This window comes from Pyxicephalus adspersus, chromosome 1, assembly GCF_032062135.1.
Source record: "Pyxicephalus adspersus chromosome 1, UCB_Pads_2.0, whole genome shotgun sequence".
NCBI lineage: Eukaryota > Metazoa > Chordata > Amphibia > Anura > Pyxicephalidae > Pyxicephalus > Pyxicephalus adspersus.
Genome location: NC_092858.1, coordinates 29,941,007 through 29,960,277, shown reverse-complemented (window position 1 = coordinate 29,960,277; position 19,271 = coordinate 29,941,007). Strand labels below are relative to the sequence as shown.

The 19,271-nt window shown below is 36.1% G+C and overlaps 1 protein-coding gene across 1 annotated transcript in view; it reads right to left on the bottom strand.

The window, feature by feature from the left end:
* MICU2 (mitochondrial calcium uptake 2) overlaps positions 1 to 19,271 on the bottom strand; it is a 175,622-nt gene that overhangs the window by 69,583 nt on the left and 86,768 nt on the right. Inside the window, exon 2 of the mRNA XM_072404980.1 lies at positions 14,138 to 14,282. Coding sequence (XP_072261081.1) covers positions 14,138 to 14,282 — 145 coding nt within the window. The remainder of the gene's footprint in view (positions 1 to 14,137; positions 14,283 to 19,271) is intronic.

The following is a 19,271-nucleotide window of genomic DNA, read 5'->3' as shown; positions in this document are numbered from 1 at the left end:
CCCATGCTCACACCTGATTGTTAAACATCCTGGGGGGACAGAAGCGCAGGGCTGTGGACGCAACAAAACATCGCCCAGGATGTTTAGCAAGCAGGTCTGAGCCTGCGATGGGAGAGTTCTGGCATGATGACGTCTCTCTGGGAGAAGTTTCTTCCCATTTGAGTGACACACGGTCCAGATTCCATGAATTTATTGGCCCATGAAATTGGAAAGGTTGGCGACCACTATCCTATAGTCATATTCAGACCAGGGTTTGTAAAAAGGCCACACAGACCGAGACCCAGTGGAAAGAATGGTCTTACTAAATCAAAAGAAAAAATAACTCTGTAAGCATGCGATTCTTTGTACAGCTATATTTGGGATTTGGAGGAACTGAATTAGGGATATAGAACACTGGACAAGACCCTATATTTAAATAAACATGCACTGTGCATGCACAAGTATTTTGACAGGTGAGATGGCAAACAGGCAGTTAAGAATGCTTACAGCAGAAGGAACACCGACTGTGCCTTCCTTTAATGAAGCCTTGCCTGATGCCAACTTTCAAAGTGGAACTTTAGTTATACTTTCAATCTGAAATATAGTTATCTGGCATAGGTTACAACAATTTAAAGCAGAACTATAGCTCAAAAATAAAATCTGTTAGTAGGGGGGGTTCTTGCAAAGAGACAGGTCATCTCATCTAGAACAAAACATACTTGTATGTGGCCCAACATATGTTTATATTATTTCTTTTACAAATTACTCACACTTTGGGACATTAAACTGTTAACCCTGCCACACTTGGAACAGTTATGTATATCACAGGAGGCATGGACATGATTAGTTGATTAATGGCCCAATAACTTTCATTTTTCACATTCACCTACTATCTATCCCTCCAAGTAAAAGACTCCACCTCTTAGGTAGAACAATTACATGAAACAAACACATATTGTGAACTGTGCTTTCAAATTCTAAAATCCATAAATTTAATTTTTAAACATGACTTGATTCCAGCAATTTTCCAAAATATAATGATTTTTTCCCTTTCTTTTGCTCTGGCACAACTTAAAAGGCTTGGAAGGGTGGCTGGCTGATGCCATTTTGTAGACTAGTCATGTTTCTTGAGAAGAAATCTTCAGCTGGAAGCACATCAAATTTATGTTAACAATTACCGCTAAGCAATATGAATTGACTGGGTTAGGTTGCTGAATACTTGCACATATTTAAAATTTATTTTTAGCTTGTTGATGAATGACAGTAATTTTTTTTTTTGTTTTTCGGCACAGTTCCTTCTAAAGCACAAAAGAATACCTTTAAACTAAAAATGTTCTGTTACGTCCACACAGACACACACACAAAAAAATCCTTAAAGGGAACTTCCACTACTGCTGTTTTTTTTTCCCTTACTCCTGAAAATGCTGGTTCAGTGCCTGTCCTAGTGACCAAGTGAACAGCTAGCTTTGAATATTCCTTCGGGGACACGGACCCATAACCGTATGCCTGTTTCTGTTTTGCAGCATGCTTCTTCTAGCCCACGGTCAGCAACTTGGGGGTGAAACAGACCATGGCTACTTGCATAATATACCTGGCATATGCATTATCACATTGCAGGACCATAAAGCACCCCAACAACACAGCTTCAATGAATATGCAACGTTCTGGTGGCTTTTTGCATGCAGCATGCAACTATGCAGCATAACACAACAGCCCTAACTAACAAAACAATCCCCTCTAACACTGTGATTTCTGTGCTACACTTCGTCACCAGTGCTTTCATCTGCACCTAGTCTTTCTCTGGGTTTGGGATCTTTGGCAAAACCAGGATTACATTACTCTCATGCTATGATTATGCCCATGCTGCTTTTCCAATCTGTGATCAACTGCTCAAAGTGGACCTTTTTTTTTTTTTTTTTTACAATATAAAAAAGAATTGCTAATCCTTTTATATATATTGAAAAAATATATATTTTTTTATTTTTCGGGGAGGATGCTTGCACAGTGGGATTGACAATTTTTTTTTTCAGGAAGGTGCATCACTCGATCTCACACCTGTACAGTGCGAAATTGGGTGGCATAAGAATAAGGAAGATGGCCGCACCCCATGTCCAGTCTACACTGGAAAAAAGGAGGAAGACAGGATGGCATGGGACCTACTGGACTTGGTTTGTGGAGGGATCAACAGCTCTACAATTGCAAAGGTAAGTCTTTTTTTGAGTCAGCAAATTATTATGGAACAAGGCTTTATAAATGACACAGGGATATACCCATATCACCATTTTCTACTCAAATTCAGTCAACAGAAAATGCTTCTCTGTATAAAATTAGTTACAGTTACAATACTGCATTGCGGTTACATTGTAATAGACTTGATTTATATTTCAACATACTGCATAGAGACATTTCTGGCTACATCAGTTCAGTTATATTATAATAATATCGGGTACCATTTTAGAAAGAGGCGACATTTGGCGACAAAGGTCTCATTCAACTCTAATAATAAAGAACATATAGACTGCTGGAAGGACTGCACACAATGAAAGTGACGGTGCAGATCTGGTTGTACCTGGTACCAGTTTGAAGGAATGTTTGTATTGGGAGGAAGGGTGCGAACTTTCTTGAGAATTTCCACTTGTTCAGTACCCATTAAGTTCAGCTTTTTAAAAGGAAAATATCATAATCTTATCTGAGAAGCTGTTAAATTGAGTGAAGACCTAATTTGATGCGGCTCATTTGTAAATATAAACATAGTTACAAGTCACATCAATCAGGCATAGCTCAATAGACACACAGACACTGAACAGAGAATGATTAAGTATGGTAACACATAATCCTATGACAGAGACTCTATTGCAAACACTTCACAGAAGCCTGGCAATATTGGCACTCAATGCACAGACACCCGCCGGAGGGAACGAACAAATAACTGGCCCGGAAAGGAACACGTGTCTATGCTTTTTATAGTAAATCCTTCAGTAAATTTTTGGTCTATTGCACCATATGGGTGCTTTTATCTACGTTTGTGCCACCGTCATAAGGACATAGTGCTCAAGATAAAGTCTTCCAATTGCTTTGAAAAAAGTAACCAGCTCATGATTACATCAGGGAGAATAATAACTGTAGATTGTTTTAACAAGAGCCATTTACGTAAAAACATTATCACTCAATCAAAAAATATTACTTCTGGTGACACTAATATTTGCTGAACTATGGATGGAAAAACAACTTTCATATGTGATAAAAAAAAAGTTAATTAAAATGCAATATTAAAAAACCAAAGGGGTCACAGAGGGTTTCACAAAGTGAAAATGTTTTAGGAAGTCATACTTAACACTGCACATACCCAAAGGGGTATATACACTCTCTCTCTCTATCTCTCACTCTGAAATTAATTAAATCTTGCAAACAGGATTTATTTCAATCTCACATGTATAGTACATGGTACATCCAAGAAAAGATTGCAAAAAAAAAAAAAAAAAGTTTGCTTTACTGCAGAAGAGAACCAGTCTGTCCATTTTGCATATAGAATCTGACTGCCTGCAATTTTTTTATTGCAAGGTTTACTTCGGCAATAATTCTGAACTGCAATTTTTTGAACTAATACATTTGGCTGGACCGCTCATGCCTAACCAGGTATTGTGCAAAGATGTAAACCTAACTGGTTTGCAGTGCTTTCCTGTTACTCTGCAAGTTTAAAACCAAAAGATTGATCTATACTTAAAATACCTAAAAATACATTTAATAGACTATTTAAGCACATGCTTACACTTCTGCCTTAATAGTTGGCCAAGGCAGAACATTGTTCTAATAATTGGTATGATATACTTCCTTCTCTTGAAATCCTAAACACACACACAAAAACAGATACAGTGCAAAGTTTTCTACCACAAATCTAATTGTAAAACTGTGGCACAAAGCACAATATTTTCTGCATTCCTCAAGTGTCAATCCTCCCGTGACATCACAAGAGTGGGTGTCCAGAAGAAAAAGACAACATAGTAAGCACGTCATGTTGACTTATTGTGACATAAGAATCTGCACATAAAATGACTGGCCACTTTCCTGCACGTCCCAATCTCTAATGATCAACTATCTGCATCAACAATAAGCTATGAAAATAGAAATAGTAATGGGCATGTAAAGATTTCTATCTTGCCTATAAAAAATGTCAAGATATAAAGCAATCTGCTTATTGTTTTACAGCAGAGGGTGATGTGTAGCCTGATAAGTAAGAATGAAAGAACAACATCCTTACCCATCCTAAACTACATCTACTATTTGTATACACAGTTAAGGTTATTCAGTAACGCTGGATGAATTACAAGTGCAGTTAATGATGTTTTCATGGCATTTACATAGCCTATTTAAAGCATAACATAACTGAAACAGGCAAAACTATTTTAATTTTTATTCAAATAAAGTTTCAAAAAAAAACTTTACAAAACCCCAAATCCAATGTACTCCAAAATTTGCAGGAACTCTGAAGATTTTAAGGTTGATGGTAACTGAAGCACTTGGTACCCTGGTTGCTTACAGGTCATCTGTTCATGAAGTGTCAAGTGTAAACTTAACTTCTTATTCACTTTGATTTCATAGATATTATCACCAGCCAAACCACAGAAAACAATGCAAATCGTACTAAACATTGCAGGAAGCAACATGTTACCAGACCATGACTAAAATAAAGTAAGCAGGCAGGAGGTCCTACAGATATGAATAATTCTTTCTATAGTTGACTGTTCGAAATAATATGAAATGGGGGAAGATACTGACTTAGACTTTGTAATGCAAGGACTGGCTTCTTTCAGTAAATATATTATTTTCCTATAGATTAAAAAGGGGCACTGCAACAACATTCAATTATGCAAGACATTCAATAAAAACAGTGGTTAGCACTCTGGCCTTTGCAGTGCTGGGTCCCAGGTTCGAATCTCAGCCAGGACTATCATCATGGAGTTTGCAGGTTCTCCCCCTAGTACTCCGGTTTCCTCCCATATTCTAAAAACATGCAGTTAAGTTAATTGGCTTCCCCCTAAAATTGACTTTTAAACTGTATTAAAAAGACAAATGACTATGGTTTGGACATTAGATTGTGAGCCCCTTTGAGGGACAGCTATTGACATAACTATGGACATGTGTAAAGTTCTGTGTAAAATGTCGGCGCTATATATACCGTATAGCAAGAATAATAATAATAGATTCCTTTTCTATTTTCAGTCCTGGTCTAAACACATGAAATAGGAGTAAATGTAAATAGAACAATGGATGGACCTTTCATTATAGGTCTTAACAGCACAATAATGATAAGGAAAAGGTAAGGGGGTACATTTGTAAAGTTACTTTTATATTAATTAGGTTCCACTGATCTACTATTGGTTTCTGAATTCCAAATGAATCAGCAAAGGAAACAGCTAGAGGGGGAGAGTGCAAAAGTGCAACTACTCTTGGGCCTATCTAGAGGGCCATGTAATTGCTATTCCACTTTAAGTGCAGGTTGTAAATAGTAAATCTGCATTTCTCTTGTCTTTATACACCTTTTTACAGTTCAGCTAAAGCTATTAAAGTTTATTATGGGTGTATTAGGCATCCTTAAGAAAAAAAAATATCTAATGTTTATGCAAGATAGAAGCTGCCTGTGTTCAATTTTTTAGATCAGGGTCCTTTGACTTTTTCATATATATCTTCATGTCCTGAAGTAATTTCAAATTTTAAGTATCTAAAGCTGATTTTAAAAATTTGCTTATTGTCTACAAACATTTCAATGAACACAATCTTGGGGAAAATAAATGGATTCCAATTTTTTACACAGCCTACACTGGGTGGTATGGACAGTCAGGAAAGTTCTTCTGGGGTGTTGTCCACAGCAGACATTTACTTCTTTTTGCTTCTGACCAAATCTAGAAATACAAAACCTGAAATCCTATTATTTGACCTGCGTCAGTAAATGAAGTACAAATGCCCAAGCTACATAATTATATATTGGCCAAATATTTCCTACCAGATTTTCCTCAGGTGATCTTCATTGGGTGGCAAACAATGATCTTTGGCATTTTTGTACATATATGGAATCCTTAGATATCGTAGGATACAACATTCTGCGGCAAGCACTGAACTGCATGCTTATCTATTGAGTCTTTCTAAGAAGTGATATGCACAGCAGGAAACTAGAATAATGTTGAAACATACCTCAATCTTTTTTTCCTTCCAAGACAAATTGGCAATATTATTATTTACCTTTATCAATAAAAGTGCTTAGTCTATGCCACAGCTTCATCAGCAGCTGCAATTAGGCAAAAAGTTAATACAACAGTGACTTACAACTCCGCTTATGAACAGAGCAGAGAATCACTAGGTACCAATGCCACTGTTAGGTCCCCAGGTGTCTCAAAGATGACACAAGTTAGTTTTATACATAACTATTAGCTTTTCTTGTAAGCGGACATACATGTATTAATCCTTTACGTACGTGGAAAATACTGCATCACAAGAGGACGTCAGTGTGCAAGATAACATGCCTTTTAATGACAATTAAGTTGACTGGAGCAATAAATATAATAATTTATCCATCAATAATAAAACTAAATATGATGACAATTTTAGCTCTGTGTACACATGACTAAACAAACAATAACCATATGGTATTATAGACTCACATTTGTATAAACTGCAATATCAGGCAAACAAAAGCTGGACACAACCTCAACCATTGAAATATTTTTGTCTAGGGATGTGGAGTAGTGTCAGATTTAGAAGTAATTTTACAGTAGCTGAAATCATCAGATGGCATAGTTGTAATGACTTGGACTCCTAACAAATTTAAATTGTTTAAATGTTTCATTTCACAGCTAACAGTCATAATGAAGAAGATTGTTGTTGTAAGATTAAAGCCCATTAAAATTTGTTTCATTGGTGTGAAGTCAAGTTGAGCTATTATGCAATCTGACATTCATACAGAATCTTAACCCAGATAAAACTTTAAAAAGGGTTTTTTTTTGAGTAGTAATTGGCCTAAACCACTCTTTCCTTAAAATGTATAATGAGAAATTGTCAGCTTTAAGAACCAACTCTATGTGAGTTTGAAATTCGTGATTGTGATGTCTTCTGATTATTAAATTTTATTTCTAGCTCAATCCAATTCAGACTATACAGAATTACTACATTTTGCATATACATTCCCCACAGATTAGTCAGGAATCCCCAGGGAATGTTGTGAATGTAGAATGCAGAGGTGATATTTAGTTCCGGCCCAGCCATTCAGATAGTCCATGGAGAGTGCATAATATAAGTGAATCCCCGCAAATAAACTGCACATTGTCCTAAGATTTATTTGGGGCTAGATGACTAATCACCAGGACTGCAAATTTGTGTGCATAGTAACTAAATTTTTATACACACACAAATTGCATATTTCGGTTATTGTATGTAACGAACCATGCATTTACCCAAAGAGTTCCTGGTCTAGTGTCCAGCTTGTCTGAAAATAGCAAATGTGTTCCTATTCATGAACAGAAAAACACTAAAGTGAATGTATTCATCTCTCAGGTATGTCTAAGCTGTTTTTTTTTTTTTTTTCTTTATTTTTTTTTTTAAGTATGATGGTAGGTTTGAAGCGATAGAACGTGGAGGTGGCTGTACGGGTGTGAACAGCATTTTGCAGAGTGATAGTTGATTGATAAAAGGTTCCGAGTTTATATAAATAGAAACTGAAGGAGGCAGTGAGCATATAAGCTGAATAGAGGTGAATGAGTTCTGAAAAAAAGCAGAATGTTGACATAAAATTTATACTACTTTTTTATACTATACTACTGCTGCAGAACCATAAAAAGTCACATCCCTACTTCTATGATGTACAACCATAGGAAGTCACCTTCCTGTTGGTAAGTCATGGACTGTAAGTTGCCTGGGTGTATCCTGGACTTCCTATGGTGGAATTAAAGTTCCACTTTTAAGTATCCATAATTGGGTAAGTCATTATCGCAGAAAAAGACAGGTGATGTCCCTTCTGCAATAATCCCTTCTACCTGCCTGATCGTTTCAGGTATCTGGCATATTCTGCATGGCGCTTGCACAGCTTCAGCTTTGGTTGCCAGCATACCCAGCAATCCCAGTTATGCCACCATGGCCCTGCTAATTCAGATGCCCAAGGATCTTCTACAGGAAGAGAAGAAAGATAAGATGGTGGTGCCCTGAGAGAACAGGTTAGTATGAGGGGTTTAGTTCTGCTTTAAAAAAAAATATTTTTAAGAACTGTAAACACCTTTACCAGTGTTACTCCATTCTCCAACCCTGTGCTGTACAATTACTTGATATAGCATACTGGGAAATTTAACATATCGGTGGTTCTTGCTGGAAACAAATCTGGTTAATACATGTAACCTAATAACTAATAGAGGTTTCAATTGGTTACTAGAACTTTTTTGTAAAATATGTTAAATTATTAATTTTCACATGTAACACATTTTGTAGGATAATTTTTTAGGTGCTGAAAATACATTTGCAAATTTACAAATTTCAAAAACTAGCATACTACCTGAACGATGGGAAGAAAGTCTTAACCCTTGACTTACAGGGAGATAAGCCAAACTATTGTGTATCCTACCGCAAAACAACAGTAAAGGAAGTATCACCTTTAGCTCTTTGAAACAGTTTATGGAAATTTGCACTCGGCCAATGTGTATTCTAAAAAGAAAAAATTCACTTGCATGGGGGAATTTTGTAAGCAAAATGTAGGGCAAAGTACAATATATTTGTCCTTACAAGATTCATATTGATCAAAAGCATTCAAGGACCTTCCCCCTTTGTTTGCCAAGTCAATACAGAGGGAACAGGCCTAGGAGCTTATTATCAGCTCATCCAGTTCAACTGATAGGACTGTAAATATTTTTCTAGGTTATCGCAGGGGTAGTAAATATCTTTGCAGGTGTGATTCAGTTGATTGAAGCATCAGCAGTCTACCAATTTCTCTTTTGTGTATCGGACAGAACATCAGCAATAAAAGGCTGCTGTATGAGAAAGGAGGGTGCTGGGGAATGTCACAAAGTTAAAGCTGGTGGAAGCAGGTTCAAGATCAACATGCAAGTGCCAGAGACATAAGTTTTAGTGTCTCATGTGTATTTGAAGTGTGGTTATGTCTAATCCAGACATATAGGCTTATCTCTAGAGGTAGAACACAATTCATCACTGATTGCATAATGCTCACAGGAGTGGTCGGGAATTTATTTCACCGAGGACTTGTGAGCTTTAGTTGAACATTCTGATGGCTCTGACATACTGTATAACAGTTGGCCGCCTTCCAACTTAAACAAAGGCCTCACACAACTGATCATCAGATTGGAATATTGCTTTTGCTTCTGATTGTGTCATCAGAGTTCCAACTTCAAGGGATTCCATTGTAAATAATCATTTAACATGTATGATGGAGCCATGAAAATCCATTGTTCTATATTACCTCGAGAACAGTACTAGCTCTTTTCTGTTCAGATAAATCCTTTACAAACCAAAGAGAGCATCGATGGTTAAAAAGCTACAGAATTCTTGGACTTTGAAACCTGTCCATAGTGGACAGCAATATCATCTGCAAATCCCAACCACTTAAAAATGCAATTAAATCAATCTTGGAATCAGCAAAGAAAAACATTAAATAGGGACTTTTTAGAAAAGAAAAACGTAACCTTTATTTCATACATTAAAATCATAAAAGCATCTTCCTATCTAACATATATCATATCAAGTTTGTGAAACGCGTCAAATTGTATAACTGAGACCTCTATATAACGTTTTTATGATGTGTGTGAACCTTCTATATTAGAAGATATATGTTAGATAGAATGATGCTTTTATGATGTATGAAATAAAGGTTAAGTTTTTCTTTTCTAAAAAGTGCCTAAAAATTCCCTCTTTAAAGTTTTTCTTTGCATATTTAGCTGCTAGATCAGTTGGGACGTGGCACATATACCTCAATATATACATTATTCGGAGTTTGACCATATGCAAAATTTTGGAATCAGGCTTTAAGTCTCCGACAATTACTTATTTGCCCAATGCTGCAAATTTTTTTAGGTACACCACTATAAAATGTATATTTCAGGCTGTACAAAAAGGAACAACAGCATTTACTTTTAAAGTTGGCCAATGATATACAATACAACAGGTTCAGCTACCCTACAACTAAACTTGTTATCGGAACTGTTTGTTCCATAGTTAGTCAGGCTACGGATTTCCTCATCTTTTTTGTTCCGCAGTTAATCAGGTACCCAGAAATTCAACAGGAAAAATGAAAGTCAACAGATTGGTAACAATAAAAAATATTTTATCAAGAATGTATTTGGAATGTAATAGATTTCTATTATAGTTTAAAGAAATGTGGAGTGCCAACAAATGTGCTTTCTTTCCTCTTTCCTTTTCAAACAAACATGGGTGCAGCAGATTAAGGATAAGGAGAGACACTGTGCAATGTTTACAGACTGTCAGAAAAAGGCTTTTCAGCGTAATGCATTCCATGTTCTTATTCAACACAATAATGTGCCAAGCAAGACCGTGCATTAGAAAATGTACAGCCCTTGATATTGGACCACAGGATGAGGCTACAAAGAGGCAACAAACCTAACTAAAACCTCCTTGTTGTACTTTATAACCAGTGATGCATAATGCGATGTTAAGAATTTAACACGCTATGTAATACTTCACTTGTTGATACACCAGTATCATGAATTAGCATCATTAACAGTCCAGCAGACATTGTCAGTATGGCTTTCAGGGACTGCTGAGAATTAATCTCATTTTCAGCCTCCAGAGAAAAATACCATTGCTCTGTAAGCTTCTGCCTTATTTAAATGGTATGTATAAGTGTATATAACCCCTGACAAAAGACTTTTCCTATTTGCTTATTATGATCTGCAAAAATATTTTCTATATCTGTTCGGCAAGTGTAAAAGTGTAAAACTGTGCAAACTGTTGATTGTTTCAGAAATGTTGTGAGCTGGCAACTACCTGTGGACTTTTTCTTTGCACAAGGAGGGCTAGTGAAGATGGCGAGGGGGTATAGGATGAGGAAATATCTGGGTCTTCTGTAACCCACAAGAAATGAAAGCAGGGATGATATCACATGCCTAAAAAAATTCAGAACTATGTTATCATGTCAAAGAGGAACATACAATCATACTAAAATACTGCAACATCAATAGGTATTTTCGCTATTTGCATGTTTAAATAGATACTCATGTATGGTTATGTGTCCTAAAAAGGAGAACCAGTGCATCTCACCAACCCGGCAGTTCTCATTATTATCAAAGTGAAAAGGTTCACAATAATGAACATAGGGACAGAGCTGGCTGGCGGAAATCCCACCTTAAATTCTGTGAAGATTTTTGGGAATAGCAGTAATTGCATCTGTACAAAATCATATTTCTGGGGGAAGTCCCCAAAAATCTACAGTCATGGCTTCAGATTTTTAATTTTCTTGAATTTTTAAAAATTACAGACTGCAGAGTTAAATGATAATGTATATTGTAATTTTACTGCTAGTTTACTACAAGTAAGTGGGACTGCCAGCTTCTATTTGTCAGCTTATGTGATAGATGCAGAAGCATCGGTGCCATGATGAAGAAGCAGCCCTAATAATATGGTATGCATATTGCAGACAACTCCCTATTAGTTTCCTTATTTATTGGTAACACCAAGAATCAAAATGTACTGAACTCCTCCTATGGCCATAAGTCTGGCCCTGCTCCCTCCTGCCTACCAGTGGCCTAGGGCAGCCCAGGTTTTATGTATCCCACAGCACCTAACAGTAAAGCTCATCTACGTTTCCAGTTCAGCATCTTTTATGTGAATTTGGCTATGCTTTAAATGACAATTCAAGTTTCTATCATATTCATTAAAGATCAAATTAAACTATAAAGATATAAGTCAAATAGCTCATGAAGGAATGTATTATTACCTGCAGCATGGATCCACCCTTGGACCCCACCTATTTCACTAATAGCACATAACATACTGAAGGTATATCATAACTACCATTGATAAACTGCTGAACTGTGATAGTTCACTATTCAGTAACTAGAAGATGCATATAGTATTGTTAGTTGTAAATGTATGCAATGTAATGAATTATTCGAACTATGGCTTGTCTCAGGGTATAGCAACTGTCTGAGTGGTTGATGGAATACTGAATACATCAACAATCTGCACCTTACGTCAAACTAATAATGCAAATCTTGAACAATAATTTTATTCTATACGCTATACTTCCCTCTCTCAACAAAAAAAACTTTAACATTGTTCCAGCATCTGACTCCCTCGGAGTACATAGCTTTGTACCTTAGACATTTTTAACTCTTGGTGCAAAGGCACAAAAATGACCGAAAGGGTCATTCATGAGAAAAAAAAGCAAAACCTCTACATGCAAATAAACCTGCTGTTCATACATGTATAAAATTAACAGGCTTTAGGTTTATTATTCTTACTAGATTGCTTACATGTACCATTCCTTACATCATAGAATTGCATTTAATGTAATCACATTTTGCTGTTTTTGTTGTATTAGTTATGTGAAAAACATCTCGAGTACAATACAGGCAGGGGACAAAAACAAATAAATCATATGTGTAAAAATGTGCTTGGGGAAATTCCTTCAATTAATGCCAACATTTTACTTCACACAGAGATTACTGAACAAACACATGGAACATTTTTGTTCCTAAAATTAATGAGAGTTTGGACATGGCTGGACAAACAGGCTGACTGCAGGTGAATGTCCTAAGTCACCCGACATGATATTAAAGATACCCACTTTTATAAATGGGCATAATTGTTGCTCATGTGTCTTTATTTATGTAGAAAACTTTAAACCACTAAATAAATAAAAAATTTGTATATTTAAAGTACACTTCTAAATATATTCTAGAAACAAATGCTGTACAATTTTACCAGATAAAACAAGGTCACATACAGGTCTCATCCATCCATCCTAAAACTAGTACTTAGATGGTCACATTGACTTGGGCATGTTCTTGTAAAGCTAAAGACATTTAAAAGATTGTCTAAAGCACCTACTGCCACATAGGTAGGACTGACATCTTATTTAAATAAACCATAGAATGTGACATGATAATGCTTGTGCAAGAATATGGTGTAAGGTGTAAAAGATGTAGAACCACCTTGTTCTAGTTGTTTAATCACATCCCAGGGGGAGGAATCTGAATAGGTGTTAGTTCTTTGATTAACATGACTGAACTGTCAAATCACAGGGTAGAAAAAATAAAATGGAATCAGATGTGGAAGACAGCTGAAGCCAAAGGCCCCCCATCTCCTGTTCAGTAATGCAGAGGCTCTGGAGACTGTGAGAACACCTGAAATAGGAGATGGTTTTTGATAGTCAAGCAGGTCTCAAGCCAGACCATGTATGTTTCTTGCTGGAACTTTGTCTCTCCGCAGAATTTGGATTCATCAGTATCTACAACTAAAAGCAACCTCTAAATGTAGGAGGTGAAGAAGAAAGCCTTTAATTCCTTCAGGGGAATAACAATAAAAGTCATCATTTGAGGTATTTGCATTTAGAACACAGTAAATGCAAGCTTTTAGTGAACACAAATTCAGTGCACAATTAATTTTAAATGAAAGGGGTGACTTTTTGGATTTTGTGTTCCTTGTCAGTGAGCGAGGTCCACAGGAAACCTATCCACATGGATCAATAACTGATTTATTTATTTTTTTTACTGTCCACCAAAACCCAGACTGTGAGCTATTAGATTTTTGCAACAGTCTAAAGACAGAACACAGACATCACTCGGATTTGAAAGGTTGTAGTTTTTGTTAAAAAGGCCAAGCAAAAAAAAAAAAAGAGACAATCAAATGGATGGGAAAAGCAAAATACATTGACATAGTCATGCTGGAGTGTCAAAAAAAAAAAAGATTAAAGATCTTTCTACAATCAATATGTTGAAGGAAATGGGGGTGGGGGTGGCAGGAATATAAGGGAAGGAAAAAGGAGGTGCTTTTCCCCTTATAGCATCCATAAATCTATGTTCTGCTAACCAACATGGCTATTCATGCAATGGAAGAGTGTATAGAAACAGACAGATTGTAATAAAAAGTAATATCTTAACAAGAAACACTTCTCATTTCAACATTTTATATACTACATAACATAACTTACGTTCATAATTCTCAAACATTACAGAAAAAATAAAGTCTCGGGGGGTCATGTAATACTCTCCGTCATACTCCAACGAAGCAAATTGCAAGAAACGCAACTTCCGCAGCGACTGTTTCTCTTGTGTCTCATCTACAATTTCTTCTTTCTAAAAACAGAGGGGAAAAAAGTTAAAGTAAAGAAACATACATATAGGAGGGGAGAAATGCACAAATTACACAAATATACATCTTATTGACATAAACAGACTTTGACATCAGCCATCAGCAACCCTTTAGGAACCCAAGACTAGTGTTGGTCTAATATCTCACTATTCGATTCGACAGCTATTCGATCGAATGGTGAGATATTGTTCGGGTGATCGAATGCCAAATTCGAATACCATTGAAGTCAACGGTGGGAGAATTCGGGTTATTTTTAGGGACTATTAAGGGCTGCAAGAGCAATCAGATTGCTCTTGCAGCCCTTTACTAGTTGTATGTGTTCTTGGATAGAATTTCTCTATCCAAGAACACAGGGAGTCCCTATCCAGGAACACATACTACAGGACTGCAACAGCGATCCTGATTGCTGTTGCTAGTAATATGTGTTCTTGGATAGAGTTTCTCTATCCAGGAACACAGGGCAGTAGATGTGATGAATGGGGAAACTTGTCCCCATTCAACCTCTAGTACTCCGGGGATCGCCTGCAATCACAGCTGTGACTGCAAAGTTCCCACGGTCATGTGACCGTGGGAACTGAACTGCAGATGAACTCAGCAGTTCATCTGCAGTTCGATCCCCTGGGCACTACAGGTTATTTAACCTGTAGTGCCCCAGGGGGTCGCACACTTGGCTGCAATCATGGATTAGCTCAGTGTGCAATCCCTGGGGCACTACAGGTTAATTAACCTGTAGTGCCCTGGGGATCACACACTCTTCTCAATGATTGCATCCTTACTGCAATCATTGAAAAGATGCCTGGCCAACAAGTATGTCTTAAGCTGCATACACACTTGCAATTTTTGTCGTTGGAAAGGATCTTTCATGATCCTTTCCAACGACAAGAGACTGCACGATGCATGAACGGTGCTGTACATACAGCACCGTTCTTGCTCTATGGAGAGGGGGGAGAGCGACGGAGCGGCACCCTGCTGCGCGCTCTCCCCCTTCCCTTGCATTAGAATCGGTCGTCGTCCATTGTCCGTGGATCCGCCAGGACGGTCGTTCGGACGATGGACGACACCGACTGTACACACAGCAGATTTTCGCCCGATATCTGGCAGATGCCGATTATCGGGCGATAAAAATCTGACGTGTGTACGGGGCTTTACCCTGTAACAGGCACAGTAACATGATATATTTGTTACATTTACATTTTTCTTCCAGTGGATAAAAGAAAAATGTAACAAATGTATCATAATATTACTATGCTGGAAAGTGTGTTACAGAGTAAGAGATATCATGTCATTGTAGGATAACCTGTATAAAAAAAAAAAAAAAAAAAAAAAAAAAAAAAAAATTGTTAAACATTTTTTTATCTGAATTTTTACCGTCAAATCTCGTTTTTTTTGGGTCGGGTCTATCCGAATTCGAACAGCCATTTTCGGGTCGAATATAAAGCAACCCCAATTCGAACACCAACACTACCCAAGACTCAAGATAAGCTTTGCTCTCCTGTCTTTTCTACATAAATACAGGGTAAGTATCCTTAAAGTGTAGAGTAGGTCCAAAATTGCAGAGATATGATATATGGTTTTCTACCTATGCCTGAAAATCTTATACCGAAACTGTCATGTATTTTACATATGAATTGTAATACGTGTAATATAAATGCACAAGGTAAATTATATATAGTTATAATCTGCTTTACTTTTAAAGAAGCTAGCTAATAGACTTCTGATGCAAAGGTCCTAAATTTTAATAACAGCTCAACTTTCCAAATTTCAGGAGTAAATTGAACTTCACAACCTAATCTCTACCACCTACCATCATGAGAGGTGCTGGTATTGCATGAGGGAGCAGAAAGGATTTAATACGAAAACAGAAACAGAGGAACACAAGGATTATGAGCAGGCACAGTCTGCTGGAGACATTTACATTTTTAAAATGACTGACAGATTTGCTTCAGAGGCATTTTTCAAAGCTTATTAGTACATTATATCTTGATCTTATCCTGCTTTACATAAACCCTTCCCCAGATTTTACTAGGATTGATCAAACCCCTCAATCAATTTACAAGACTGATCTAAAATGGTCACTGTACTGGCAAAGGATTCACCTCATGTTCAAAGCACACTTCTGAATGCAGAATGCTTAAAACATGATGCAGAGATGTTTTTAGTGATACACGTCTTAAAAAAAAAATATTATATATATATATATATATATATATATATATATATATATATATATACACAATTGATTCTGTTTTCCCTATGGACTAAATAAACTTGTAGTTATGATTGAAAGAATAGGAACTTGCATGACTGCACTGCTAAAAAAAATTGTGAATCTGCATTTTTTTCTTTAAAAAGTACAGTTTATAGCAATCTCCTGAACGTTTGGTAACTGGGATGAATCGATATTTAGATTCGGTCATACTCAGGCTGGAAGTTGTGTGCTAAAGATATGGATAAACTTTGAAGATTTAAATTATTTCTTTTGAGTGATGTGGCTACTGCTGGCAACTATAATATCTTTGCATTTTTTATATTACACTTTTACATAGATATTAGGATGGGAAGGTCCGGTCTATTACGAAATAATACTCAATTTCTAAATCTACATCTGCAAGGTAAGGAATGAAAAGAAAGATTAAAAGTGTATATTAAGCCAAAAACCTCTATCAAGTTTTGAATAAAAAAAAGGCTTTGGAATCCTGTCTGTTTTTGGTATTACCTTGGGCTTTAGCAAAACTTAACAGTTTTTCTTTTTCAGACCACCATTGCACAAGGTACGTGTTTCAACTAAAACTTGCAGTGGATCCCAACATACATCAGCAATGGGACAGAATTTCAGGAAGATCCTTCAGATGTTTCATGCAAAAACTGTCCAAAACTGAATAAAATATGTGCTAGTTTTAAAGGATTTTAAATCAGAGCTGAAAATATCTTATGTAGTACTCTCAATGTAATAGTCCACAAAACATAAAAGCAGGACAAAAGATGAACTTATTTAATTCTTCATAGCACTCAGCAAAATCAAAAAAGCAAAACTTTTACAAGTTGGAGTTCTAGATAAAACAAAGAAGAAGAAAGAAGCAGATCTTATTTCCTCTTTCAGAGATGTTGAAAGACAAGCAAGGTTTTTACCATATCTTGCCTGAAGTAGTGTAACTTCAGCTGGTCAGCTAACCCATCACCAAGCTGCTCCACCTGCTTTAAATGGACCAATTTATCTTACCTTATCAGTCTCTTCTCTCAGCGTACAAATCCATCTTACTTCTCTATACCCTCCAGAATAAAACTAGAAACCACAACCAACAAGTCCTCAAAAAATACCCCCAAAACTCATCTTACTATGGTGCTATGTCATTCCTAAAATCAATGATGATAAATGGTTTTCCTTCAGTTGTTCTTTTTAACAGTTTTACTTACATAAGCAATTAAAAGTTAAAAATTGAAAGAAGCAAGACCCCCCCCCCCCCCCCAAAAAAAAAAGGGATATTACAGAGCCAAGTATTTTACAAAATAGAAAAAATAGAAACACTTTTTACTTTTCCACCCTCATTATGCTCAGTTCACAAAAGTGGATGAGTTATTTAATAAACGTTTTAGTAGAAATGTTTAATTTATAAATTGATATACTACTTAGATGGTAAGTCAACAATATTTCTCATGAGATTGGAATTTAATGCAGAAAGTGTTTTTTCATATACCGTTATTGTATCTTTCTAATAAGTATTTTTATGACTGCATAAAAATGTCCCCCCCCCCAACCCCACACTCATCTAAAGCAACTTGAGGAATCTTAGTTATTGCTTATCCTAAAGTCAGTATTTCAAGGACTTTTACAGCCAAAATACCTCAAAACAACAAACAGTAATAAAAATACCAGAAATGTATAAAGTTTTTGGGAATTTAATTTATTATGTTATTATATATTAGTAAAAATAGAGATAACTTTTAAACTTGGTACTACAACAGAGATAAAGTTATATGTTATATTGTTATATAATGTTATTTTTGGTTTTAGTTTTTACCAGTTTATCTTTAGCAGCTGATAAATCAAATTAAGCCTGGTAAGCAGTACGGTGGTCTTATATATTATTATTATTATTCAACAGGATTTATAAAGCGCCAACATATTACGCAGCGCTGTACATTAAATAGGGATATATATTTGCAGCTTTCCCGTTATGAGACTGCGTTCCAGGAGAACAAATAAGTAAAAATTGTATATGAAAAGACTAATAACACATTTGCATATTTCTATGAATAAATATGTAATATACATGCAAAAATATTAAATGATATATATATTATCTATGATGTATATATTGTTATACATTTAGATTATCTATTTATTATAGTGTAAAAATTGTATAGCGTAGTGTATAAAGTAAATCTGTCCTAAACCAGAATAATTACAAATAAACATAATGAAAACACAGTATATCTTTAATGAAATGTAAGGCTCCATTCACACCTCAAAGTGCACTTCTCAGGCGAAAATCTGACATGGGTACAGCGGTCCCCTTGGCGTTATTCATTGATCTATACTGGTAGATGCCAATGGAGCACAGCATGGTGGGTGTCTCTTGCATGTCCTTCACCTTTCTCTCTCCTTTCAACAGAATAGGGGCCCGTTTTTTTTAGTTGTCACTGGAAATGATCATAAATAGATTGTTTCCAGCGACAATCATGCCATGTGTACCTTTTAAAATATTCAAATGGATTAGCTGTGAGTCTATGCATAAATTATGGTATCCAGTCATCAAAGAGGTTAAGAGCAACTGTCCCAGCACACCAGGAAAAAAAGTGATAAATTATATTGTCAATAGTAACAACTAAAATGTTTGCTTTAAATAAAATAACCCCTGCGTGTTTAATATATTTTTTTTATGTCAAAAGTACATTTATGATGATCTGAGACTCAACATAGCGGGATGCACATATGTTAGTATGACACTGCATTTACGTGTGCCTGTGACCAA